This window comes from Toxorhynchites rutilus, chromosome 2, assembly GCF_029784135.1.
Source record: "Toxorhynchites rutilus septentrionalis strain SRP chromosome 2, ASM2978413v1, whole genome shotgun sequence".
Lineage (NCBI taxonomy): Eukaryota > Metazoa > Arthropoda > Insecta > Diptera > Culicidae > Toxorhynchites > Toxorhynchites rutilus.
The window spans coordinates 125,204,499-125,231,278 of NC_073745.1; the positions used below are offsets into that span (position 1 = coordinate 125,204,499).

Consider the following 26,780-nt stretch of genomic DNA (forward strand, 5'->3'; position numbering starts at 1 on the left):
TATTAAAGAAAATTACCTTTTCCCTTCCAAATATGTTTTCTCTATGATGAAGTAACATGTTTTTTCTGGTGAGAAAAAATCGATAATGATAATTATGTTGTATCACATTGGTATGTTTTTTTCTTAATTTCATCCGTACATAACACAGGAGCCATCTCGTCCAGGGCCACAGAGGGCGGCTTTCATCATATCGCATTTCACTTCGGCATCTTCTATTGTGATACGCACCATCCTACAACTAATCACTATCCTTTTGTCATCATCACTCGTTTGTAAACACTGGTGAAGTGAACAAACCATATCCAACAACAACAAAAAACGGTCCTTTTCAGGGCCACAAATCATTATGAGAATTTAAAGTTGTAATTCTTCAAACATATCCAAATTCAGCATGCCCAAGGGAATCCTACGTCAATAATGCCTCGCACCAAACCCTCCTGTGACTTTTTTTGAACGGTATCATTCGTCAGATTTAGTATGATTTTTTATGCAATTTATCAGCAAAGATAAATTTGAATTTGCTTGAGACATCTGTTCAAGCCGTTGTCTCTTCACGAACGGCTCCTCGTCGTTCATGAGCAAGCATCCTTGGTACTGCGTTATAACCTTGTTGGATACGCATCTCTGTCATATCAAGCCCATATCCAGTGCGTTTGTGATATCATCTATATATATAAAAATGGAGTGATGTTTGTCTGTCTGTCTGATTCTTATAGACTCGGAAACTACTGAACCGATCGACATGAAAATTGGTATGTAGGGGTTTTTGGGGCCGGGGAAGGTTTTCGTGATATTTTGAGACCCCTCCCCCCTCTCTAAGGGGGGGCTGCCATACAAATGAAACACAAATTTCTGCATTACTCGAGAATTAATCAAGCAAATGAAACCAAATTTTGCATGTGGAGGTTTAAGGATGCAATAAATGTTTCTATGGTGATAAGATACTCCTTCCCCCTCTCTTAGAGGGGGCTGCCATACAAATGAAACACAATTTTTTGCATTACTCGGAAATTAATCAATCAAACGAAACCAAAGTTGGCATGTGAAAGTTTTAGGGTGCAATAAATGTTTCTATGATGGTTAGACAGTCCTTCCCCCACTCAAAGGGGGGCTGCCATACAAATGAAACACAAATTTCTGCATTACTCGAGAATTAATCAAGCAAATGAAACCAAATTTGGCATGTGGAGGTTTTAGGATGCAATAAATGTTTCTATGGTGTTAAGATACTCCTTCCCCCTCTCTTAGAGGGGGCTGCCGTACAAATGAAACACAAATTTTTGCATTACCCGAGAATTAATCAAGCAAATTAAACCAAATTAGGCATATGGAAACTTTAGGGTGCAATGAATGTTTCTATGGTGGTTAGATACCCCTCCCCCCTCTCTTAGGGGTGGCTGCCATACAAATAAAACACAAATTTCTGCATTACTCGAGAATTAATCAAGTAAAAGGGCGGGACGAAGTTTGCCGGGTTAGCTAGTCTTTTATAAAGTCAATGTGGTCTTACATGGTACGAAATTTCGCATTACCCAACGCAATTAGCTCCTTAAGTTCGTTGAGATCTTTTGTTAATCTTGTTGCAGCACACAACACAAATAAATTGATAAAGGTATTAGTCGGAGTAGCCGCAATTGAAAGAACCCAAAACCATTACATGAACACTCAAAGTTGTATCACAAAAAGAAGAGTTTGACAATAGTTATATAAATTATGTAATTCGAGACTATCGACATTCATGTCATCAGAAAAAAAAACTACATCCTGGATGTTTCCGTAATTCCTTTTTATTAAGATAATATATTAAACTCATATTCCACTATGTCTTTCGGTTGAATCTTACTGACTAGACGCTTTCGTTAAAACGAAACAAAATCTTACCTACATTGTCGGAAATTCATTGCAGCACATTTAATCAAGATTTTTACTCGCAACAATGCGTTCCATTAAAACAAACAAGCCATACAGCAACATCCAAATCCACATATTTACAATTCCTTACCATTCAAACATATATGTCGTTCTGTTTTATTTTCCTTTTTTCGATTTCATCAAAGTGATATGTCGATTGAATCGATTTCTGCGTTTAATTAAATGGTATCGAATGATCGCATAGTGTGCTAATTTGAAACGCAGTTAAGTTTTTATTTTCAACATTCACATTCACTTTTCATTTTCAAGGCATATTTTGTGTATCCCTTCGCATACTAAAGGCCTGTCGAAATAATGAAAAAATAACATTCTTATTCTGCCATTCAATTATAAATGTTCTGAAATCATTTTGTAGAAAACTTTGTTACAAGAACTCAATATCTTAGTATAGTATAGATTCACATCTTGTTTGAACTTGCGAAAAGTTAAAATTACGCAATCTTTGCACACCCTCCACATAACGCTCAACGTTCAATATTGGTAATAGAACTATTGGTTCTAGCATTTGACTTGTCCTATTAAACAACTATAGAAAGCTCTGTAGTTAAAAGTAGTTGCGAACTAGTACACTTTTAGGAAGTTTGTTTCAGGTGGCAATTTGATCTAACGATAATTTCACCAGAGTAAACATCCATCGCTCCCAATCGCGTACTCATCGTTCATAGTTTTTGAAACTGTCATTATGATCTAAAAAAATTAAGCTATGAGCATATTCCGGAGTTTAGAGTTTAACATGGAAAGAAGTTAGGAAATTATCCTACAACATTTGGAGGTAAATCAGTCAGACTTAGTTTAATCGTCCTTAACGCTATTGTGATGAGATCTTGCATTTTTGGTGGGAGTGGAATTAGGCGAAAGTCTAGCCGATGATTTGCCTAAAAATAAGAAAAAAAATAAAATAAAATAAATTACACAGCTAAAAAAGACTGAAGCTATTGGTTTTCGTGGACGGAACAGTAATCATATCCTTAGTCACATAAAACATTATTTTGAATGGCGCGTGTTTTTGAACGATATTTTTTTCGGCACATTTTTTATACTGTTAATATTTTTAAATGCAGAATGTGATCTTTTAAAACGTACCCTGAATCCCTGATCAGCATGAAATTGTAGTTGGAATCTAAACATCCCCGAAGACAACATACAAGTGGCGCAAAAGGTGAAAAATTCTTGCACAATATATTAATAACATTTGCAATTGCAGGTGATAATGCTACAAATTTTTAGACGCGATATGCGAATGCAAAAACATTAAACGAGGTGTTCACCGTCCACAATTTCAATTTCCCTGATAAATTATTGTTATGAGGATATGACTGAAGACATCTACATCTTCGAGGCACATGGTAGTTATGGTAGGAAACTACCAGCAAGCAATACCAAGGGTCCACCGGAGAAAGTGCTCAATGAGTTTGTGAAGCAATATTTTTCTATGGAAAAATTCAGTGTAGTCTTAGTTCAAGTAGCTGAGGGATAAGACAAAATTACCTTGATCTGCTGGTACTTGTTTTAAATGCCCACAAAACATGAACATGATCTACATGAATACAAAGCAATCAATCGAGACCAGTAATAGTTTTCAAGCTTCGACCGTCAATACAAATCCATCTACATCCGGAGATTCATCATCAGCAGAGAATATACTATGTTCCTTGATTATCCTGCCAATTCTTATTTCTTAGATTATTAAAAAAAATTCAAGTTTATTAAAAATTTAATGAAGATTATCTGAAAATTAATCATCTCTAGTTGTACATACAATACTTCGGTTCTCTTTGCATACACGGAAGCTGTAATTCATATGATAAAAGGCTGCGAGTAGAAGAAGCCGATCTCCTTAGTTTGACAGTTACACCATGTGACAGCGTGTTCATGATTAGTCCCACGCGCAAATGTCGCATAGAGACATTTCAATTGCCGTTGGACTGTTCCGGTGGACCGTGAAAAGAATCATAGAGTTTAAAGCTGACATCTTTCAAGTGTCTATTATTGCTCCTACTTTGTTCTTGATCTGTATGCAATCCTCTTCGTTAATATTCTACCTGATGTTCATGTTTTGGTGTATGCAAATGATATCACTCTCACCTCCTCCCTTCATTTCAAACGTATGACCAGGAAAAACTTCAATCTATCAACTCCGTTAAAGAATGGGAAGATGAAACAGGCTTCTCAATTCCTTCAGGAAACTCCCAACTCCTGCACATAAGCAATAATGGAAAAAATATTAGCAAGTTACCAAAACTCATGCTCAATCAAACCCCAATTATAGAAGGTACATTTCTCAAAATCGTTGGGGTTCACTTTGACCGAACGCTCAGGTATGCCACATAGACCATGTGACATAATTTGACCTCGCCTCATAATCGCTTCCAAATAATCAGAACGATTACACCTGTGCCCATAAAACAATCGAACCAGCAGTAGACGAAAATCGTCTACTGCTGGCTTTTACCAAAAATGTTCTATAGCGTTGGCATTTTTTGCAAATGCCATCAATTGATTTTTTTTCGAGGAAAAATAAAACACGTAGTTCCTGACCCCTACTTAATTTTTTTTTCAAGTAATTTTCATTTTCAATTTTGTGTTCATTCCACCTGGAAAAATCAATTACCATTTTCGCAATACGACCAGTGTTGCCACAGATTTTCAACATTTTTTACCAAGAATCTGTACATACAGGTTACAGATTGTTGGATGTCCAAGCTAACTTTAGACGCGTATTTTCTAAAACCAAACGTTCCAATCGAAGGTAAGCAACATATTTTCAATGAAACCGTTGCCAATCATGAGTCAACCGATTTTCTCATGAATGCGCAGCCTCTGAACAGAGTCCTTTCCCATAGCTAAAAGGGAACGAAACGAAAAAGCCAATACTGCGGAAGTTCAAGGATGAATGGACGCGTTTCGTGCAATTCCAAATGAAATCGTCCAAATAATGCAGATTTTAAAAACATGTATTTTTGATTCGAATGAAAGTTTGTATTCCGTTTGGGTTGGAGGAAATATGAGTTTTCCACAGCAATTGGGAATTTTTTGACTCAAGCGTAACTTTTGAAAAGGGTAACACAATCAAAACACGAACAGTAGAATTGAAATCCCAACAACAAATACACCTTGTTGATTCAACCGGACGTTATGGGTACAAATATAATTAACTTGTTTACGTTATGCCTAGATTATACCTGAAGTCAGGTATCTCTAAGCTACCTCTGTATAGGTATATAAAATCAGGTATCTTTAAGCTACCTCTGTACAGGTATATAAAGTCAGGTACCTTTAAGGTACCTCTATAATGTACCTCTATATGTGAATAACAGTATACCACAATGGACTAAAAGATTTTTTTTCGTGTTGTAGACCGTTTCCGAAAAACGGTAAGAAATGTTCATCTGAAAAACGTTTCTTAACCGTGTCAATGATTGAGAAACTTAAGTCAATGGGATGCAATATCCTTTTAGATACATTTTTTAAAATTTGCGGATCATGCCGTTAATCTGTATACTCTTCCAAACCAAAGCAGTGTAATACTGAGGAGCAGATCAGAACAGCAGTAGGAAATACTTTAGAAGAAGAACCATCAATAGTTTCAGTCGTTTCAGCATCTTTGCAAGATTCCCAAAACAGCAATATACCAGAGTATTCCCGAGCGAACAACATTGAGCTATTCAACAAGGGAATCGCCGGTATTAACGTTTCACTAATAATGACGAAAAGACTTGGACAGGCTAGTTATCCCAAACAAAAATTCAAATCAATTTCTAAAGGTATTAAAAGAAATCTATTTTCCTTTTCACATGAAGAAGACGAAGAGTCGAACTTTAAACAAAAGGCAAAAGAGTTTGAAGAGATTATCAATCAGCTCAAAGAGAAATTTGACCACACAGAGACAACAAGATAAGAAAAAGTTAGAATTTTAACAGTTTTTAAAATTTTTAAAACAGTTTTTTCAATTGTTGGGTTTTTAAAAAAAACCCAACAATTGACGAGTTTGGAAACTGGTTTCTAGATGAGCTTCAGGAACGCAATTTAATTGAAATCACTTATGCACAATGGATTTCTACTGATCGATGCACCATTTAAAACTCTTGTAAAACCGGTGGAAGAATTTGTATCATATTTTTGCGAAAAATTACTTACTCATGATTACATTAAAACACAACAGTCCACATTTCTTAACAATATAAAAGCTAATTTGCAATAAAATGAGGTTGTGATTTGCGATTTTTCCGAAAATAATTCATTTGTGCTTCAAGATGAAGTTCAAAGTCATCACTGGAACAATGATCAAGCAACAATCCATCCATTCGTTGTTTATTATAGAGATGAAAAAGGTTCTCTGGCAAATTTAAAATTTCTAAATTGGTAACATTTTTGAAACAACAAATGCAGGTAAAAAGAATAAAATTCATGTCGGATGGTGCTGCATCCCAGTATAAAAATAGGAAAAATTTTGCGAGTTTATGTCAGTTTAAATCGAAATACGACATTGACGCTGAGTGGCTTTTTTTTTGCAACATCACACGGCAAAGGACCTTGTGATGCAATTGGTGGTACATTAAGACGGATGGCAACAAGAGCTAGTTTGGCTAAGCAGCATGAACATCCGATTACGAGTGCCAAAACGTTATTTGACTGGGCTAGCAAGCGAGCAGAAGACTATCTCATAAAAATTGTCATTTTCATATATGTCACAAGAAGAATATGATCAGGGTGTGGAAGAGTTGAGTAGCATGTATGATAACACCAAACAAATTCCAGGTACCCAAAAGTATCATTCTTTTGAACCTATATCCGAGAATGAAGTAGCAGCAAAGTTGTACTCTAACGACAATGCAGCAAGTTATCATAATGTGTATAGAAATATAAGAAAATAATGAAAAAATTAAATTATAACAACAAAATTGTTAGTTGATAAAAATAAATGTTGATAAAAAATAAATGCTAAAAATTCTATGTAGCCGTGGGCTGGCCGATCCTCTAAAAGCGCGCAGCTTAAGCGCCACTCCCGAAGGAGACTGCCCGCCAAGATCGTTTGCCCGGTAGAGACTCCCTTTGAGGGCGAGTTCAAGTATAACTACTTCCGTAATGGAAGTACGGATCGTTTCAGCCAGGCTACAATGCTCTAGCTAGACCTCAACAGTCAACTAAAGCCTCCTCAATCTTCATTTAGCCTCCAAGAGAACGGTAGATTTCACTCGTACCTGAATGAATATCATCACAGGCCGCTATTTTCCACCAGAGAGCGTAACGCAATGGAACCACATATAAGTCCAATTCAAATTTTGCCGAGCGAAAGACGGACAACAAATAGAACCATAGCTACAAACCGTTATCGGACTTCCAAACATCTATACATCATAAATGTATGCTACTATCTATTGATGAACGACATTTAATAAATAATTACATTTATTACGATTGATCGTTTTTCTTATACCTAACTTCTCTTCTCATAGCTTCTATTCTTTGTGTGTGCGTGTGTCATGACTGTGCTTTGTGCTTTTGTGTTTTCGTTTGGGTCTCTTGGCTTTGTGTCAAGCGTCTTTATGTACGTTCTATTGCCCGAGAATTACGGCACAAAATCAATGCTTGTCGAATTTCTTTCACTGGACGCGTCGTCAGACTCGCAGTCCAATAATCCCAACTTTTGACGAACAATAGAAAAAAAAAACTCCGTGGCGTCCTTTCAGGACACCACCCTCCACAGAAGCCGAACAATGGAACGGACTCACCGACTTGATGTGAACTTTAGCCGATGGTCCAAATGATTTCGCTGTAGCGGATGTTCAGCGAAGCTTCCTTCTGCGGTTCAGTACTTCCTGTGCGATGCGGCTGGAACGGGAAATTGTGATGGACGCGCTGCCTGCGGGGAAATAGCGTAGCCTTCGGCTATTGCGTTCAAATAAGCACTGGTTCGCATTCAATTTGAAAATGCTTATCGATTACCTTGTGATCGGTTGCACATACACACAATTAACACGCTTTTTCTTCAGACACTACGCACGAACGATCTACTATAAAAATTACAAAATTAAACACCTGGAAATTCGCAACGTTCTTAAACTATACTTCACAAATACTCAAACGACGAACAAAAATCGAGCACTTCCACTGGTTTAAGCTATCAGCAGTAGAATGTGCGAGCCTGGAAATCCTCAGCTCAGGGAAAATGGAATCAGGCTAAGTAATTCGCTTTTCCCGAAAACTTATCGGCCGCACTCGGATATCCAATACTAAAGCTGGCCGTCTCATTCTAGTGTCGAAACACCGCTTTCCAGCTTTCGCGATCGAGAAGTAGCATACTCGAAAGCTCTCAAGGAAATCTCTCCCAGACACTCTGATCTGAATTCTCACGCGGGAAACGAATAAGCTTTACGCCGCTTGGAGATCAGGTCAGCCCATATCTATAATCTACCTTAGGGCAAATACATATATAGTATGTTTTGCCCTAGAACATTCAAACCTCTGACCGCAACATCTAGTATTATTATTAGTATCTGTTAAACTCCGATAAATATAGGAATTATTTGACCAAATTGTAAAGAATTATATTTTTTCTTTTTATAAATTTTGTGTTCTGTTGGCGCAACATGTATAACATGTTAAAAGTTATGAAAAAAGCATTTTTTAATATCGCTACGTTTCATATTAATCCACATGTGTTCAAATGATTTTGAACGTAACTCCTAAACATATATTTTTACCATGATTATGTATTTAGAAAAGTTGTTGGAAATTATAAGCAAATTCAGAAAACTTCATGAACATGACGGTATAACACGACAAACATATTAAAAGGGAATATTTACTATAAAAAAGACAATAAATTAGAAATATGTTTCAAAATATCTCGAGATATTTTGATATCTGCATTTAGAAGGAGATTTATAATGAGCTTTTTTGTTTTGAATCTCATCAGGAATCATAATTTGTGGCTAAAAATGATTGTTAACATACAAAAATTCGAAGTTTCGAAAATTCATAAAAATTCGCTGTTCCACAAAGTTCGTCAAAATTAGTTTTACCATCTTAGACCCATTTTTAAAATTTTTTACATGACTTCTATTTTATATGAAAAAAAAATAATTAAAAATTTGTATTTTGGATAATGCAAATTAAAGTTTTTTGTAAATAAACAAAAGAGTACTAATTTTTTTCTCAGTGTATATTTTTTTCATGTTTAGCCATGAATACTCTATAACTCTTTCTAAGACACTATGTCGGTACGACTCATAGTTTTTTAGATATAAATTATCAAAGATTTCTCCTACTAAAATCGATACGTCCTTTTCAAAAGTTACGCTTGAGTCAAAAAAATCCCAATTGCTATGGAAAACTCATATTTCCTTCAACCCAAACGGAATACAAACTTTCATTCGAATCAAAAATACTCATGTTTTGTCATTTGTCGATTTCATTTGGAATTGCTCTTCCAGCGAATTTTCTCGTTTCACAAAATATGAGAATGATCCGCACTGTGTAAAGTGTGCTCGGATAGATTGAGTGTCTCACACGGTGGGAAATCAAACCTTACAACATACCTGCAAACAAAAAGGCACCAGGAAGTAGCTTTGAGGATTATGAATGAGTCAATAAAAAGCATGGAGAAATATGCCATCCCCGAAAAGTTCATGGAGATGAAACTCTGTTCGTGGGCAGTGGAAAACAATATCTCATTCTCGGCCGTGGATAATCTTGTTTAAGTTCTCAGAAACATTGATCCTGAGTCGACAGTGTTCTCCAAACTCAAGACTGCAGCTCTGGTGACTGACGTTTTGGCGGAAGTTCAGCACGATGAACTGGTGAAGAAGATGCAGCAGCAAAAAAAAATCATTAATGATTGATGAATCGACCGATCTGGGCACATTGAAGACTCTGGCCATGATTGTTAAGTGCAATTTACATACAACATCCACGTCACGTTCACGTTCCGTCCCGTCACGTTGCGTCAATTATTTTTCCATGCAATTCCTATTGAAGCATTCACATACACCAGCAACGGCAAGTCGAAGTTGCCGTTGCCGGTGTATGTGAATGTTTGCATAAGAACTGCTTGGAAGAATAATTGACGCAACGTGACTGGACGGAACGTGAACATGACGTGGATGTTGTATGTGAATCGCACTTTAGGCTGTTGGATGAATACGAAAAGGACAAGTTTGAGGTCAGTGATAATATATAGATAGAATTGTGGTGTAAGAAAGATTACCCAGGGATAATAGTGGTTAAATGTACATGCCACTCTTTGAAGTTATGTGCTCATCTGAGTTCAAAGCTATTCAAGAAATTGTTGAATTCAAGCCATTACGTTTTTTTTTTTCTTTTCTCTATTATAGTGACTTTCAACACATTTTGGCTGGTTCGTCACTTTTACTTCCATTATTTGGAAGAATGTCGGGAGTGAGAATTTAACTCGTGATCTCTGCGTGAGAGGTATGTTACCACTACGCCAGATCGCCTCCACTAAGCCATTACGTACGCTTCACACCTCTCAGACCCGATGGCTTTCTCTAGAAGCAGTGGTAAAAGGGAACTTGAAGTGTTTACCGAAATTGATTTTTTTTTTCCTTTCAGTACAGTTATGACAAGAATACAACTTCTTAATAACACCACTCTTGTCACATTTGGACGATCAAATGACGAAACCTATACTGAAGTTTTTGAAATAAGTTTTTCCTCTAATGAATAAGTTGAACAGAAAGTTCCAGTCCGAATCTCCAGAGTACACAAGCAACTATCCTCCGCAAGAACAAAATCTAGGTTGAGATGGTTGCAGAAGTATCGATTCCTACGAATTAAATGGCCTACCAGGGATGCATGGAGGATTGGGTCAAGCGTTGGCACATGTGTGTTGCTTTAGATGTATCGTAATTTGAAGGAGATAAAATAAATTTTCCCGAAATTTAACTCTATTTTCTTTTATTTTAATCGCATTACAGCAAGTATGCAACTAATTACTTCGTACTTAATTCTAACACAAAAGAATTATCAGGTGCAAATCCGCAATACAGATTTTCTATTTTCTCTACAGATAAAATAGATTTTTAGCTCGGAAATACAGATTTCAATGTGGCACAATATTGACCACAACCCAAAATTATATTTCAAAGACAATAGAAAGAGGGCGCCGACTAGTCGAAACAATCATCAACATCCCTCTAAGGATAAAAATTATGTGCTAGGTATGTCTTGATAACCATACCTCGCCTGGCCGGGATGAAAACTCGACCAAACGTACCATACAAAAGCAGCAAGCACCCTTTTTTAGAATGTTGAAAGATGAGCCTCGACAGACGCTACAAGATGCTACGATATGTTGCATTAGCGATGGATATATGTTTCTCACAAACAAAACTTACACATCTTGAAAGTTTAGAGCACTTCTGAAGAAAGTTAGATTAGAAATTACGCTAAACGTTTTCTCTTCATTCAAATTATCATTATCAGCGCAAACAATATATTTGTTGTAGGTTCATATTTAATCTGAATCTAAATTTGTGGTTGATAATCGATTCTGCTTGTATTAAATGCTTATCTCCGTGGCGATTATTTATTTTGTTTCAATTTGAACGTTTTGGAATAATCAACCGAACTGTAACAGACATCATTGAAATGACCTATCTAGGATTTATCACATTTGTTTGGTATTGTTTCGCTTCAAAATGGTAAAGGCGCAGAAGAGGCTGTAAAATCCTATTCATCTATTTCCGATTCTAGACAATTTTGATTTTAATATCATAACTGGTGCTGTTAATGTCATTAACTTTAAGTTTACCGTATGCGTGAGCTACGAAGATAGGATGAACGTAATATTCGGGTCCTGGTGCAATGTGGAGTGTAATGTTTATAGCGAGACGCGCAGTTGGGAAGAAAATGGAAAACACAAAATAATTGAAGATGTAATCACGATAACCAGAAGGTCAATCATAAATCTGAGGTTGGGGTTCGCATTTGCAAAACTGAAAACATGAATGCCGCAGAGAATTCAATGAAATAGTAGCATTCCGGATATCCGGTAAACGATACTTTTCAAGCATAATTCAATATATAGCAAGAGTTTCTCGGATAGTCGAATAATCACTATACTACTTTTAATAAATGTTCAACTATTCGTTGTTTGAAAATATTACCTGCAAATTATGAAAAGCATAAACCAATGGTGACAAAATAAAAAAAAATTAACAATTATCAATCAATAAATTAATCCATTTTCAATCAATTGTCGTACCTTTAGAATCACCTGACAAAATCGCGGAATCTTTGAATTCTCGGCTTGGCTGCTTTGCCGGGGAGGAATCCTGTGATTCTTTCTCCTGCAAAAAATCATCATAATTCCAAAACTGTGCCTCATCCATAGTGCATTTCGCTACTCACATCCACATATTTGTGCCATAGCATACAGCCGTAGACAAACAGTACCGCAATTGCAGCTTGGATGAACAACCAGAAAACGATGTTTTTGACTTGTGTTCGCTCGAACAGTTCTCTACCATTTTTGATGCACAAAATAGCCTCAGAAACTAAAATGGCGATATATACCCAGCATTGGGTTCCCAAACGTTTGCAACGCGTATCGGTAACGTATATGTAATACTGTCGCACCGAAGGGGCCGTGAAAAGACCTACAAAAACTAATCGTCCAATAACTACAGGATGCGAAGGGGGCATCTCGAAAATGTGTTTTAGGAAAAATGTGTTCAGTTCAGTTAACTGCAAATGAAAATTCATTAACATGGTAATTAAGAATGAGAATGATTCGCCTACCTGCCAAAGCAATACAAGCTGGCTTACGGCAAAAAATCTCATATACGTGCACTTAGGATCCAGCCATCGTACCGGAGCCCAACTTTCCGGGGTAAATTGGAGCACAGCTCGTTTCAATTTTCCCGTCGTCGATGAAATATCTCTTATGCTCGCCCATTTGTATTCTCGCATCTCCAGCAGTTGGCAAATTTTGAGGCCGCACCAGATTCCTAAACCATTGCACAGGAGCACGTCCAGAATCAGAGCATCCCACCAGCACTCAGCGAAGTTAGGTAACAAATGGGCGAATGTTATCTCGGTTATCTCCCACATCACCGAAATAGCCCATAAAATGCCCATATGTCGAATAAGTACAGCTTTGAAGGCCCAGCCTAAGAAGTGACCCCATGCGAATACATCCAAGTGCGACCATATACGCTCTAGATTAACGTCCGAACAATTTGCGCCATACTCCTGCAAAAACAAAAATCTTAGTAAATTGATTCTGAATATATTATTACAAACCTACTTTGTCCATATCAATATTGAACGTGCGCAAAGTTGGATCGAACCAGTAAAATATGCCCATAATTGACCTGTATCCTTGGAACATCAGAAACAGTAGAAACAACAGATACAGTACTGATAAGCCGAACAGCATTCGCCATACGACGGGATGTGGCCGTGTAAATGGACCATTGGGGAAGGCGAGAATGGAGATGATCAGAAAGAAAAATATCACGCAAACCATGCCGGCCCATATGTTCTCTTGGATGTCAGACTGGTCACTGCGAACGAAAGAAAATATAGCATTTTAATGAAGGATTCATGTGATCAATGTCTATTTTATATCTGAACTAAAGTGAGTCGAACGCACCACAAGAATGGCTCTCATGAGTTTGAGGAATACGATAATTTATCAGAAGTGATTTGTCTATGCAAAACATTTTATTCACGAATTGGAAAGCAGCTAATCTCATCTTTCCATAAAGTAAGAACAATATAAATTTGTAGTCATGCTCTGTACACCGAGAGAGCATTAACTCTTGTCAGAACGCGTGGCGAATGAAGGAAACCAAAACAAAGCAAAAAACTACGGCATACTGACAAACACATGCACGCACACTACTCAACACTTCTACAATCCGATTACCTAACAATCGAAAAAGTTACAACCATCCTTCAAAGCATGGGTCGCTCTTTCCCATTTTTATAATTGAATCAACTTTAATTGACCATTCCCTGAAAATGAGTACTTACCGCACGAAGGCAAAATACATGGTACCGAAGATGGATACAGCCAGCAGGGTAATCGTGTGGGGTTTATAGAATAGATCCAGCGAAATGTCGTCCACCGGCCGTTCATTAATGTATTTGAACTCATTTATAGACATTCCGCCTCGATCGGGATGTACTGGAGAATTTTCCAGTAGATACGGTGGTGGCGTCCGCTTCCTCATCCTTCTTAATTACACCACTCCCTGGAAGTGATGTTCGCATTAGAAAAATAATTTTGCTCCCAACCGTACCTGCCAGATTCCTACTTTTTCAAGAAACACTGTATGGATGACAATCAAAACTAGAGCACAACGATGCTACGTTATCACCTTCCCGGGACGATTAAACACTATCAAGATTTCTACTCGCATCCAACAATCCGAGCCATCACGCCACAAATGCAATTGAATTCATCTCTAATTGCATCTTATACCGGAAGAAAAATCGATGTTTTGCTTTCAGATCTCAATCTCCGACTGCAGAACCCATGTGTTGGAATATGGGCAAAATAGTAGTAGAATATTGTATGGTAGTGGTCGCATTAAAAACGATAAGAAAATCTTTAAAGTTGACGTTTGATGACAGCAAACGCCAATATGTTGAACTAAAGGTGTGACCGTCTCGTCAATAAGTGTGCGAGGGGAAACGGAATAAATGGAACTGTGGAAAGGGATTTGACTGCGAATAGAGATGTCTAAATTTTACGTTTATTCGATTGATCGTGGGGTCATTTTTAAATTTAAATTTTTAATTGTCTTTCAGTATTCGATTAATCGAGCGAATAGTTATTTCTTGTAATGACGAACAGTCATTTATAATAAAAAAAATTGATGTCATAATTTTAAAAGTTACATTAAATATAATTTTGAAATAAACATGGTGCAGAATAATGGTTCTTGAATGAAATGGTATTTCAGTGTATTGATAAATTTGCCATTTCATGATTTTTTGAGGACGATTGAAAAAAGAGCACACCATGAGAATGATGCACAATATTTTTATTGTACCAACATAAAATGTTTTCTGTTCAAAATTACCTATTCACCGAATGTTGTTGAAATAGCTGATTTGTGTGTATTTTTCTGCTTTTTCCCTATAACTACTAGTTCAAAAGAAGTATATTTATAGAATCATTGACCACTAGTATGGTATATTTTCCTTGGCACCCGGAGTTTAAATACTACTATTTTAGAACGGGAATTGAGACCACCTTCTTCAAGTCCGCATGTCACTCCTGCAGACCCTGAATTCTTCTTCCCAGTATCCTCCACCAGCAGGGAATCATTTTTATGCTTCAACCGTAAATGGTTTAGCATATTCGATGAATTTCGATGAAACACCGACGGTGAAACAAATTTTGCACTGTATTTTTTGAAAAAAATATTCCCTTTTTTATTAATCGCGATTACTTTAATTATTATTCGATGTATTCATATTAAGATTTTTCATTATTTGATACAAAATTACTCGATTAAAATTTTAGATATTCGATTATTTGAATTAATCGAACAATTAACCGACGTCTCTAACTGCATAACGCGGACAAAATATCTCCATCATCGACGCGAGTCGATTTATTCTCTTGAGCTGAAACATATAATGAGAATGAGATTACAAACGTAACTTTAACCGTAAAAGACTTACCTTTCAACTTTTCAATGCTCTTATTGCCACCAAAACAATTCCACACACAAGAAGCAAAAAAACATTGCAAAATATTGCAGATTGTTTACATAAAAATTCCAAGATGCTGAAAGGCCTTTTTCATAAGTTGCGCTACCGTATTGTATCTATCGTGAGCAAACGCTACAGCTGACTTCGGCTGTCCCGGATCTATTCAAAACATTACGCCAAGGGGTCCTAAACATTTCAATTTGTATATGACGTAATTCTAGTTTTCTGTTATCAAATATTTGTATTTTATGAAGTAATAATAATAATAAGGTTAAAATACACCGGTTGAGCGAAGCCAAATATTTGAAACTTTTTGGCAGATAAAATATGATCAACTTATACAGATGGTACTGATCAAATATATTTTACACAGAAACATATTTTGACGTCTATATTCACCACTGTTTTCACCGAATCCGGTGAACTATGGTGAATTTACCAACATCTCGATTCCACGGCGGAAATTCAGAATCGTAGTGGAATACTTAATTAATCCATTTTTATCAATATGATTTGTGATTAAATATGTTTTTCAATTAGTAAATGTTTCGTTTCAAGATGTTTACCTCGCGTTTTATAATTGAACTAATGAATTGTTAACAAAAAAGCAGCCTTCAAGGATTAATTGGAGCATGAAAATCTTTGCTTATTTTAATATTTATTACATCTTCTTGAATGTTACTAACTTTACTGGGGGAGCCTCAACTTAGTACTACTTTCGCCATTCTATTTGTAGTTTTCGTTTTTTTCGAGAAGATAGTAGCTCCACTACACATTTTTCATATATTGAGCCTTTGGGAAATTATCTGCAGTTATTTGTCATCAAATGGTTTCGATAGTCATATATCCGGCAAAACGCATCCAAATTTATCAATGGAACGCTTACCTAAAAGGTTCCATATTGAACGAGATTTGGTCATTTATCAAACGTGTTAAGGGGGACCCTGTCTGGAAGGTCGAAAAATCATGAATTTTCGTCATTTTTTTATGTTAGGAATAAAGTGAAGTATTCGGGTATTTTGGTTATTGTTTAAGGTATATTTGAAGTTCTATTTTCCATTTTGTGATTATTACGCTGTTAACAGCTGGATGATAGATGCTGTCTGTAAATCGGTACCTTGCTGGTGGTATCGGCTCTGAAGCAATGGGGTGTCGCAGAACGAATTGCAATGAATATTTTGAAACTTTAGGACAATACCTAAAACGTTACATAGGTATTTTTGAAAATTCGGAAAATAGCCAAATTGGCGGCCAATTTTGTTAAAAATGAGTTATTTTTCATGAAAAATCGCTGTTTAGAACCTCATAAAAAATCTAAAAAAATGAAATTAGATAATTCGTTTTTACAAACTGATAAAAAATTTCAGCTAAATCGGTCGTGTAGATCCTGAGATATCGATACCACCAGTTGAAAAAATATGGTTTCGAGAAAAACGCGTTTAAAAATTCGTACAGCGATACTACATCCCTTGAGGTGACCTCATACTATTGGCTGTAAGATTCCAACGATATTATATATCGAAAGATCTTTTCGAGATAACATTTATGAGGGCATAAGCTTTCTAAAAAGGGCAAAAAAAACTAAAATTTGGTTTTTTCGATTTTCCAGACCCGAGTCCCCCCTTAAACGTTATATTGATTTGAAAATGTGCAAAACTTCTAAAAAATAAGCTAAATGGGTTTTTTTTATTTAAATAGAATACTGATTTGATACGAAAAAGTTAATTTTAATTTAATGTTAATTCCGCCTGAAAATCAATCATTTTTTGACGCTCCCCTAAACAAGTAAACGATGCTCAATACCGTCAATGCGAGAAAAAGCCATATTCTCCTGTACTGCTCTTCTCTCCGATTCAACTCAGATTTTATTGAAGGCATCTATTGTAAAAGAGATATCGTTACTCACCCATTAGTTCACATACCCTATTGAACATTTGTAATGCTTCATTCGTAATTGACTGAAAATCACCGGTGCATTGATGTTGCTGCTTTTTCTTTCGCGATTTGATCTGTGGAACAAGTAAACGTCATAACAGGTCATAACAAACTCAAAGTTTATCTACACAACGTTAAATACTTATTTTGAGTGGTGTTATGGTTCAGCATACCCAGTACAATTCGGATTTAGTGTTTATTCAGTGATAACTAGTTAATTCCTGGTTTATTTTGTTGCGGTGTATATAAAAGAAAATATTTGACACGTATTCGCCATGCCGTTACTAGATTCGCTTCGACGATTGGATGCGTATCCAAAAATTGATAACGAGTTTAGTATTAGGACTGTTGGAGGAGCTACCCGTAAGCATCATACTTTTGAATGTGCTAACTCACAATAATGAAATTTTGTTGTATTTTATTTCAGTGACCATCACCAGTAGTATAATCATAGTTATGCTCATTTATTCTGAAGTAATAGCTTATTTGACGCCCACAATAACCGACGAATTGTTTGTCGATTCGACACGAGATCAAAAATTGAAAATCAATTTGGACTTTTACATCCCGAGAATCTCGTGTGAATGTAAGTACTATAATGAAACGATGTGTCGGTTTTTTTTCATGAGCGATATTTGTTCATATTTCTAGATGTTTCGTTGGATGCACAGGATGCAACCGGAGAACAACATCTGCACATAGAGCATAGCATTTACAAAAGAAGGCTCGATCTCCACGGGAATCCGATAGAAGATGCCAAGAAAGAAGATATTCAAGCAATAAAACACGTGAAGAAAGAAGATGCTTCTACTATGAAACCTACAGTATTGTGTGGTTCTTGTTACGGGGCACAGGCAAACAGTACGCAGTACGGCAAAGCAAACATTTCACCTCAAAATCGGATAATTGTAATTTTCTCTTCACATATTTTTTTCAGCTGTTGCAACACTTGCCAAGATGTTATTGATGCTTATCGGGAGAAGAAGTGGAATCCTAATCTGGAAAACTTCGAACAGTGTAAGATTGAAGCGGCTTTGGGTAAAACGAATCTTGAGTCCAGAGCATTCAGTGAAGGGTGCCAAATTTATGGATCAATGGCAGTAAATCGTGTTGGTGGAAGCTTCCACATTGCACCGGGAAAGAGTTTCTCTATCAGTCATATCCACGTACATGATGTGCAGCCTTTCTCGTCGGGCAAATTCAACACATCTCATCGCATCAACACGCTTTCATTCGGAGATGAATTCGGTTATGGTCAAACGAGACCACTCGACTCAACTGAAGTGATGGCCGAAGAAGGTAAGTTTGAACATCGAATAATACCGTTGGTGCTTTGATATTTTTTATTGCCTTTTTCTTCACACATTGATTTATCGAGCTTCTAATCATTTTAACACCTAATGCCTGTTCCAATTGCCATGAAAGTACCAAACGTTCCTCCACCCTGAATCATAACTTTTCCGACATTGTTGATAAGCTCACGTCCACGAAGTCCATACCTGCAAATAGAATAAATAGCATCAAATAGTTTTAATTGTCAGTTATAGCAAGCACAACACAAGGGAAACCCGTAGCAAGATATGAGTTCAATTATTTGCTCAGTCTACAAAACAGTTCAACACATTTCTTCTAAGTTAAACGGGATAATTGTTCGTGTATTCCATCCAGAAACGATTGATTGCAAATCAGATGAGCGGTCGACACCATGTTCCATGGGATGTACCTACCTCAATGCTGAAAATCCTCCAAACAGAGCACCACTGGCCATTCCCACACAAAATCCGATAGTGAAACCAGTTTTCATTCGATCAAAACAGGAGGGCTGCTGACTCTGACCGTAGACACTTCCTGGTACTGCCGGCATTGTGCTTTTTCGTTTGTATTGGTCTGCTTCCCGGTGAAAATCGCAAACAACGACGTTTAATCGTGAAGTTAAAAGTGAATGCTAATTTGACTTCACCGCACAATTTGCGTGATGCAATCACGTAATCGTCTTGTTTATGACGTTCATTTTTGACAGCTTCGCTACAGCCGTCGTTTATTCAGCCGCTTTATGTTTTCAGAGAGATGTGAACCGCTCTAAGACATACAAAACCGTTTCAAAAATTGGAAATTTAAAATTTTAGCGCTATGCTTAAATTGAAACAGAAGACTTTCTAATTTTGATGCTTAATTAATCAACAGAAACGTTACATTTATTTTGTAATGTAGTACTCCTATTTGATTTAAGTATTGAAATCAAAACTGAATCTTTATCCATAAATAATGCAAAAAGCACATTGTATTTCATAAATATTAGGGTACCTCAAGACAGCAATATTGAACCTCTATTATTTTATGTATGTGAACGATATTGGCAAACTACCTTTATAAAGGACTGCAAAACGATACTGCACTATTTCATCTCTCCCCTTGAGGATCACTTTCAGGTCAAATCTATTCTCACTTAACCTAGCGAAAACCAAATACATGTTCTTCATGTCACCTAAGAAGAAAGTAACAATGTGCTGATCTCCAGATTTTGAATGAAAAAGTGTATGACTTTAAAAGTCTGGGTGTCATTTTAGATTCAATATTGTCTTGGAACTTCCATGTAAATTTAGTTGAGAAAAAACTCGTGAGATAAATGATTTTGGTTTGCCCAGTCGAAAAAATGATCATGGTTTGTCCACTCTTTTGAATGCTCTTATTCAGCTCATCTGTGTCAAATCAGGTATTCGAATGTTTCAAAACATATAAATAATATTGTTTTTTCATGATTTACAGTAGTTTTATAGTATATTTTTACGGATTCACATGTTTTTAAGGATTATAAAATCCACCTTCTATTGGTGGCAATGCGTCCCTCATTTCCAGATGATTATTTGGCACATATTCAAACCTTTTCTGGATTATAACACTTACAAATATTGTAAACATCATGCTTGCACACCATTTGTATCAGATTTACATGGCTAAACCATGTAATTAATGCATTTCGATGACCCAATTCAATTTTATTTGCACCCGTGGCCGAGTGGTTAGCATCTCATATCATGCCGGGTGTTCGGGTTCGATTCCCGTTCTGGCCGGGGAATTTTCGTCAGAGAAATTTCCTTCGACTTGCACTGTGGTCACGCGTATTCTAGAGTTTGCCCCTCGGAATAAATTCAAGGCGTGTTATTTGGCTTAAGAAATCTCAAATAAGTATTAACCCTTTAACGACCAAGCTGTAAAAATTATTTTTCTGACGAAAGCCATTGGTGTAATTTCGAACTCCAATATTCAAGAATTATTTTTTTCCCATCTTCCATTTTCCGGGAAATGACTGTTCGAAGAATCGAACATAGGCCGAAACCCGCACCTTTTTTTGCAAGTACGAACATACTGCTAACTAAAAGTCACTTCAATTAGCAAATATACGGTACTCATGAATGCATCAATTTTGGATTCCGGGAAAAACAAGAACAGGTGAATGGAGGTCTCTAAGTATAAACCCAAATGAATCCATCTAAGGTGAGATGTGGCATTTCTTATTTCATGTAATTTTAATTAATTACTGGCAGGCTTTTTCTTTCAAACGAAAGCATATGCTCTTATTTTTATTGTTAACTGTAGAGAAATGTCAATGCTTAAAAATTAGTCTCCACAATTATCCATTTCTCGAGAAAATCGAACATTTTCCAAAACCTGCAAAGTACCAGAGTACTGCAAAAAAAAACAATGGCATATAGGGTTGGGAGGTCTGGCAGAATAATATTCGCACAAACAATCTCTTTAGAATTCCGTTACACGTACTGATCATTTCCTCCAGCTTCTCCATAAAACAAATTCTACGGGCCGCTATAACCTATTACGGACAAAAAAAACCATACAGATTTTCAATAATATTTGTTAAATTAATCGATATTTGCAAACATTCACAATCTTCTAAAGTCTTCTAAAGTAAACAAATCAAAATGCGCAGCGGAGGTTAGATGTGTTGGTGTTGATTCAGCACAAAAAAATGTTCGTTATGGCCAACGTTCGATTTTTTTAACAGTTTCCCCGGCTGTATTTTTCCTGTAGGAGGCTCAAGCGAATGATTTTCGCTCTATATCACAATGTATGTCCTTTTGTCGAAACAATACTGTAGAAAAGTTCACATATTTTTGTATTTTATTGGGTTTTTAATTGAAATTGAAAACACCTTCCAAACATACTTGCTTTAAATCGAATTAATTATCCAATAAAGTTACTCAAAATTGAATGAGATCGATGTAAGTGGTAACTAATAAATTAAGCTATCTTTTGGTGCAAAAACATTACCATATGGTTTCATTCCAAAGACATGAAAAAATCGAAGTCGCTGTTCGATTTTTCGAACGCTTGGCCTAAAATGGGTTAGTAAATGACGCTAGTTACTGCACACGTTGAGACGGCAAAAGTTCCACAGGGAACGTTAACGCCATTCAAGAAAATGACACAATTCTGATCATGAGTTGTCCACCCGGGTGACGTCTTTAGAGAACCCCTATTGACCTGACAGGAGCCAACATATCGAATACACACTGACATTTTCCCTTTGTTTCCACCGTTTACTCATGAATTGGGTATCTATCGTTCCTAGTATCAATCATAGCACCCGACTGGAGTTGTCCGATTCCACATGTTTTGTCCACATGATTTCTATGGCAACCGCTTGGCGCGCTGCAGTTTGTTTATTGTGTCCTTCGTACATAGCAGAAATGTAGTTTCTTTGTGTTGAGTGTATTTATTGATCCCCGATTTTTTAAATTAATCGTTCATCAGCTAATCGAATACTGTTCAGCAGTTTGTTATTCGATACGATTAATCGCCCCAAATAACCGATTTATCGATTAATCGATCGATTATCGGAGATCACTAAGTGTGTTGAGATGAACACTTTTAAAATGCCCAAGAAAAGGCAATATTTTAAAGAAAGCCTAAATTATGAATGGATCAATATGATGACAGCAAACTCAAGTAATGAGAAATGCAACATCTACTTGAAAATTCGTTTTTTTCATTTAAAGATGGTGATTTCTAAAACCGGACAAACCATGATCATTTTTGGACTAACCATGATCAGAGGTGGACAAACCATGATTATAATTTTCTTTAAGGAAAATAAGGAAAATAAAAATTTGAATAATTTCAACGCCTTATGGTAGCATTAGCAACTAGAGACTTGGGGCTTTTCAACAAACCCAAACGTATTGATTATATGTAATTATCATGAAGAAAAATCGATTTAAATTTACTAGTTGCGTGAAAACACCTTAAATTGGACAAACCAAGGTCATTTACCCTATCTCTTTGTAATAATTTGAAGAGAGTGGGCCTGATCACGAATGTCACTTCACAGTGAAAACGGAATAACGGGTATATAAGGTACATAACCTTGCATACAAATCATTTCGTTTTCACCGTGAAGCGACGTTCATGATCAGAACCAGTATCACCGTTCCTGACTAATACCATAAATTATTTGTGCGGTAGATAAAAAGCGTTGATCTGTAGTTCACTGGAGTTGTATATGCTAAATCCCGCCATGGTTGAGAACCAGACACGACTGCGCAGTAACTCAGCCGCTAAATCGGACGGCGATATGACCGTCGCAGAACTCGCGAATCTAATGCAGTCTTAGTTGACTAGCTACCAGCAGGCATCAGCATCATCAAACACTCGAATGACTTTCGGATGTAAATGTAGTATTTGTAGTAAATGAATGAGGTTTTTTTTCATTCTAATAACATATATTTTTTTTACGACGAATATTTTCGATGGTACAGATTTTTTGAAGAAAAAATACAGATGAAAAAGATTTTTAACCTCTCTGGTACAGATTAAAATGTGGCAACACTGGTTGTATGTGTTGCGCAGCTGATCAAGAACGTCACTTCACGGTGAAAACAAAATGATTTGTTTGCAAGGTTATATAGACTTCTGGCTTTATTTCCGTTTCCACTTCACGGTGAAAATGAAATTAGTTTTCCACTAAAACTTATCATTATAATATAAAATAATTTTCCGATACAATTTTTGAAAGAGATTTTTTTACCACATGAAAAAAAACGTAAGTTTCACATTAAATTGAACACTAATTTGATACGGAGAAGATAGTTTTCATTCATAATTTCTATTTGTAAAGTGCTCATTCTGCCTAAAAATCCATTATTATTTTTGACGCTTTACTAACTCGTAAAACGTATTTCAATAGCGTGCCGTTCAATTCGTTTTTAACGTGAAGTGGAAACGGTAATAAAGCCGTTCATCTCGTTTTCACCGTGAAGTGACGTTCGTGATCAGGTTTTATATGCAATTTTCAACACACGAAGTTCGTGCTCGGTAAGTGAATACCGGTAAGAAAATACGAAATTATTGCTAGGTGTGATAGTGATGATTGTACCGTCTTCTCGATTCGATTTACATAATAGGGTCCAATATTTCCGTAGGTTCGTGTTAATATTTAAGATCGGAATTATACGCTAAAAGATGAAAACTGTTTTTTGTAATTTATATAATCAATCTGAATGTTTTTCCAATTTCACCTACAGGAGCAATGATGTTTCAGTACTATATAAAAATAGTACCAACGGAATTTGTTCCACTCAACGGCCCTACCCTACATACAAACCAGTTTTCTGTAACGAAACATCAGAAAAGCGTATCGGTGATGAGCGGAGAATCAGGCATGCCTGGAATATTCGTTAACTACGAGTTGTCCCCTCTGATGGTGAGATTCACAGAAAAGAGAAAGTATGTATTGTGTTCACATTTCGATTCGATTCGATTTAACAGAATTATAATTCTCTTTTTCAACATTTGCAGCTCATTCAGCCACTTTGCAACAAATTTGTGCGCAATTATCGGAGGGATATTTACCGTTGTTGGTATAATCGACTCGTTTTTGTTTACCTCGATCCATGCCTTGAAAAGAAAGATCGAACTAGGAAAACTTAGCTAAAGCACCAAATAAAAACTGCAATATTAAAATTAGGTCCGCAGAAGTATTTGTTTTAAGAATACGACGATTTGCAATTATTTGTTTGTTTTATTTTCAAGCTACAATGTCTTCAGATAGCTATTATAGCATTCCATATTTGATTTCGCAACATTAGTAACAAAATATTCATCGGTACCTTCCACCAAAGTCTTCAACGAAATGTACAGATCTTTCCGCGGATCATACTGTGCTTTCCCCAGGAAATTTAGAAATCCATGACGATGTTTCAATCGGTATTCTCGTGAGTTAAGAATCTCAGGTGCTTCCAAAATCTGCGCGTGGGAAAGTTTCATTTTGTGATGCGCAAAATCAAACCGGTATTGTAATTTATCTTGATCTGCAATGAATTGGATGAGAAAAAAATACAGAACAATTATTTGCACAATAAACTTACTTATCATCCAAAGTTTAGGACTGCTTAGCAGCAAGTATTTGATTTCTTCCTTCTCAAATCCCATCTCCTCTGTGATTGTGAATGTATTTTTTCTAATGTGTTCCAGGTTGTATGTGATTATTCGCGGCTGTTTCGTTGTCAACAGTCGAACCTCTCCGCCGTTTAGTCGGAAAGTTTTTTGAAAATATCCTAATCGTTTGTCTATACGACGTGTATTTATCATCAACCAATATGGGTTCTTATATACAATTCTAGCTATCTGATCGGACAAAAATCGTTTCGATTCGAGGTAATTGATTCTAACTTCCATATTACCAAGGTCTTCTTTAAATATAAGCGGATTTTTAGTTATAAATTCGCCAAGACCTTCCGACGGCACGCCAACATCAATGAGGAACTCGATGTGATTTTTCATGTCTCTGTCGAAATCCAGTTTCAAAATAAATTGAGGCACTCCTTTTCGTTTCTCCAATTTATGAAGGTCTACACCCAATCTCACCAGTTGTTTCAGTGTTTCCGATTTGTTGACGTAGGCTGCGAAGTTAAATGCCGGTAGAGTCTGTGGATACACCTCCACACTAACGGTATCATCGATGGGTTCCAAAACGGATCGCGCTTCCGGTTGTAAGGCTCTACATTCTGCACTCAGGTCATCAACATACTTCTGTGTCGCTTCAAATGTAACGACTGACGCACTGTAAATTCCTCTGAACAGACATCTAAATTGATTCCAGCCACAATCACGTATTTTACTGAAATATAAACTGTACCCGGGTAACATTTTTACAATATTCAGAAAATAAAATAATGCTCAGAACGTAAACAATAATGTGTGAAGTGTGAATCTCCTCACATCTCTTCCAGTGTAGCAGTGTTACTGGATCATCATATTTTTATCAGTTGACCAAACGGTTGAAATCAGTACCTACACCCAGATAAATCCTTGCTAAAAATAAACCCAATATCTTTGGCGTTGCAAACATTTATAGAACGTACGTATTTTTGTACATACAGTGTAACCCCGATTATCCACGAGCGGAAGAATATTTTTTTTCAAAAAACTGGAAGATTGTTCTTAAAAAATGGAAGCAAACTGGATTCTGTAAAATCGTTTTATTCTAAAAAGTTTGGCTTTGATTGATCTACAATGATTTTTTCACCTATTCCAATGCTTAAGAAAAAGGCCTTCTTTCGAAGCTTCGTGTGTTATTTATATGAAGTTCATAGAATAGCGAAATAAACCATTAATTAACCATTCAAGCAAATCAAAATAACGTTTCCCACCACTCGAACATTACTGTGAAACTATTTTGAGAATTTTTTTCCTTCTAGAGCCTCTAGTAAATACGGTTTTATTTGGATAAAACTTGAAAAATATCGTATTTATTGATCGACAATGTGATTAACTGAGGTGCATGGCCGAACCGAACCTCAATCCTCTGCTCTTTTACTTCAAACACGAATTTTAACATTTCTGTAGAGTTTCTTTTGACATATTCGTTGCTATCTTTTTCGCACTTACGAAGAATGTGGAATAAAAAAAGCTCCACCTGCAAATGACGGATCTCTATAGTAGCATGCCCGGAAATGAACCTGAAACTATTGAGAACCAGAGCAAAGAGTCCAAAGCCCCTAAGGAAGGTGGTTTTAATAGCTGTTGTCCATAGCTTTTACGCAGAGAAAGATAACTCTCCTCCGTCGCAATTAAATTTCTATAAAGCGTACGCGCGATGCATAATGGAACATATCTCCGGGACTATTGTTTCTGTTGGTTTATCAAGTTTCTAAAAGATAACTCTCACAACGTGTATAATTCGATGAGTTCGATTGTGAAGA

At 36.4% G+C, this 26,780-nt stretch overlaps 4 protein-coding genes and 1 non-coding gene across 9 annotated transcripts in view; 1 reads left to right on the forward strand and 4 right to left on the reverse strand.

Moving 5' to 3' along the window:
* Positions 1-19,575, reverse strand: part of LOC129767366 (reactive oxygen species modulator 1) — a 327,366-nt gene extending 307,791 nt beyond the window's left edge. The window contains exons 1-2 of one of the 2 annotated variants that reach the window (XM_055768154.1): positions 19,290-19,575; positions 18,949-19,061 (exon numbers count right to left, since the gene is read on the reverse strand). In XM_055768154.1, the coding sequence (XP_055624129.1) occupies positions 18,953-19,061; positions 19,290-19,426 (246 nt within the window). In that variant the 5' untranslated portion in view covers positions 19,427-19,575 and the 3' untranslated portion in view covers positions 18,949-18,952. Of the gene's footprint in view, positions 1-18,868; positions 19,062-19,289 lie in introns of those variants that run through there. The other variant, XM_055768153.1, reaches the window with a different exon arrangement.
* LOC129767359 (phosphatidylserine synthase) lies at positions 1,768-14,487 on the reverse strand. Of its 3 annotated transcripts, none has more exons than XM_055768141.1 (7): positions 14,220-14,483; positions 13,936-14,156; positions 13,205-13,463; positions 12,697-13,149; positions 12,307-12,642; positions 12,161-12,245; positions 1,768-2,619 (listed from the first exon to the last, which is right to left on the reverse strand). In XM_055768141.1, the coding sequence occupies exons 2-7, from the start codon at positions 14,133-14,135 to the stop codon at positions 2,585-2,587; spliced, it is 1,368 nt and encodes a 455-aa protein (XP_055624116.1). In that variant the 5' UTR covers positions 14,136-14,156; positions 14,220-14,483; the 3' UTR covers positions 1,768-2,584. The 3 variants fall into 3 exon arrangements, with proteins under 3 accessions (XP_055624116.1, XP_055624115.1, XP_055624114.1); XM_055768140.1 differs by having other exon boundaries at positions 1,768-2,807; positions 14,220-14,480; XM_055768139.1 differs by lacking the exon at positions 1,768-2,619 and adding an exon at positions 11,193-11,752 and having other exon boundaries at positions 14,220-14,487.
* Positions 11,053-11,197, reverse strand: LOC129772430 (U11 spliceosomal RNA). Its single transcript, XR_008742625.1, has one exon. It is a non-coding gene; the product is annotated as a U11 spliceosomal RNA (small nuclear RNA).
* Positions 17,615-24,960, forward strand: LOC129767362 (endoplasmic reticulum-Golgi intermediate compartment protein 3). Of its 2 annotated transcripts, XM_055768146.1 has the most exons (7): positions 17,615-17,925; positions 17,990-18,148; positions 18,214-18,430; positions 18,500-18,861; positions 24,102-24,303; positions 24,376-24,544; positions 24,610-24,960. In XM_055768146.1, the coding sequence occupies exons 1-6, from the start codon at positions 17,838-17,840 to the stop codon at positions 24,509-24,511; spliced, it is 1,164 nt and encodes a 387-aa protein (XP_055624121.1). In that variant the 5' UTR covers positions 17,615-17,837; the 3' UTR covers positions 24,512-24,544; positions 24,610-24,960. The 2 variants fall into 2 exon arrangements, with proteins under 2 accessions (XP_055624121.1, XP_055624120.1); XM_055768145.1 differs by lacking the exon at positions 24,610-24,960 and having other exon boundaries at positions 24,376-24,588.
* Positions 24,579-25,819, reverse strand: LOC129767364 (transcription termination factor 3, mitochondrial). Its single transcript, XM_055768151.1, has 2 exons — positions 24,945-25,819; positions 24,579-24,887 (listed from the first exon to the last, which is right to left on the reverse strand). Exons 1-2 carry the CDS (start codon positions 25,723-25,725, stop codon positions 24,610-24,612), a joined length of 1,059 nt encoding a protein of 352 aa, XP_055624126.1. The 5' UTR covers positions 25,726-25,819; the 3' UTR covers positions 24,579-24,609.
* Positions 25,820-26,780: the final 961 nt, after the last annotated feature.

Coding starts and splice junctions, on each gene's coding strand:
- LOC129767364 (XM_055768151.1), bottom strand. CDS start 25,725: ATGTTACCCGGGTACAGTTTATATTTCAGTAAAATACGTGATTGTGGC. Junction 24,888..24,944: donor TCCTAAACTTTGGATGATAA/GTAAGTTTATTG, acceptor AATTCATTGCAG/ATCAAGATAAATTACAATAC.
- LOC129767359 (XM_055768139.1), bottom strand. CDS start 14,135: ATGAGGAAGCGGACGCCACCACCGTATCTACTGGAAAATTCTCCAGTA. Junction 12,246..12,306: donor TATGGCACAAATATGTGGAT/GTGAGTAGCGAA, acceptor GATTTTTTGCAG/GAGAAAGAATCACAGGATTC. Junction 11,753..12,160: donor TTTGTCAGGTGATTCTAAAG/GTACGACAATTG, acceptor ACATTGCACCAG/GACCCGAATATTACGTTCAT.
- LOC129767362 (XM_055768146.1), top strand. CDS start 17,838: ATGCCGTTACTAGATTCGCTTCGACGATTGGATGCGTATCCAAAAATT. Junction 17,926..17,989: donor GACTGTTGGAGGAGCTACCC/GTAAGCATCATA, acceptor ATTTTATTTCAG/TGACCATCACCAGTAGTATA. Junction 18,431..18,499: donor GCACAGGCAAACAGTACGCA/GTACGGCAAAGC, acceptor TATTTTTTTCAG/CTGTTGCAACACTTGCCAAG.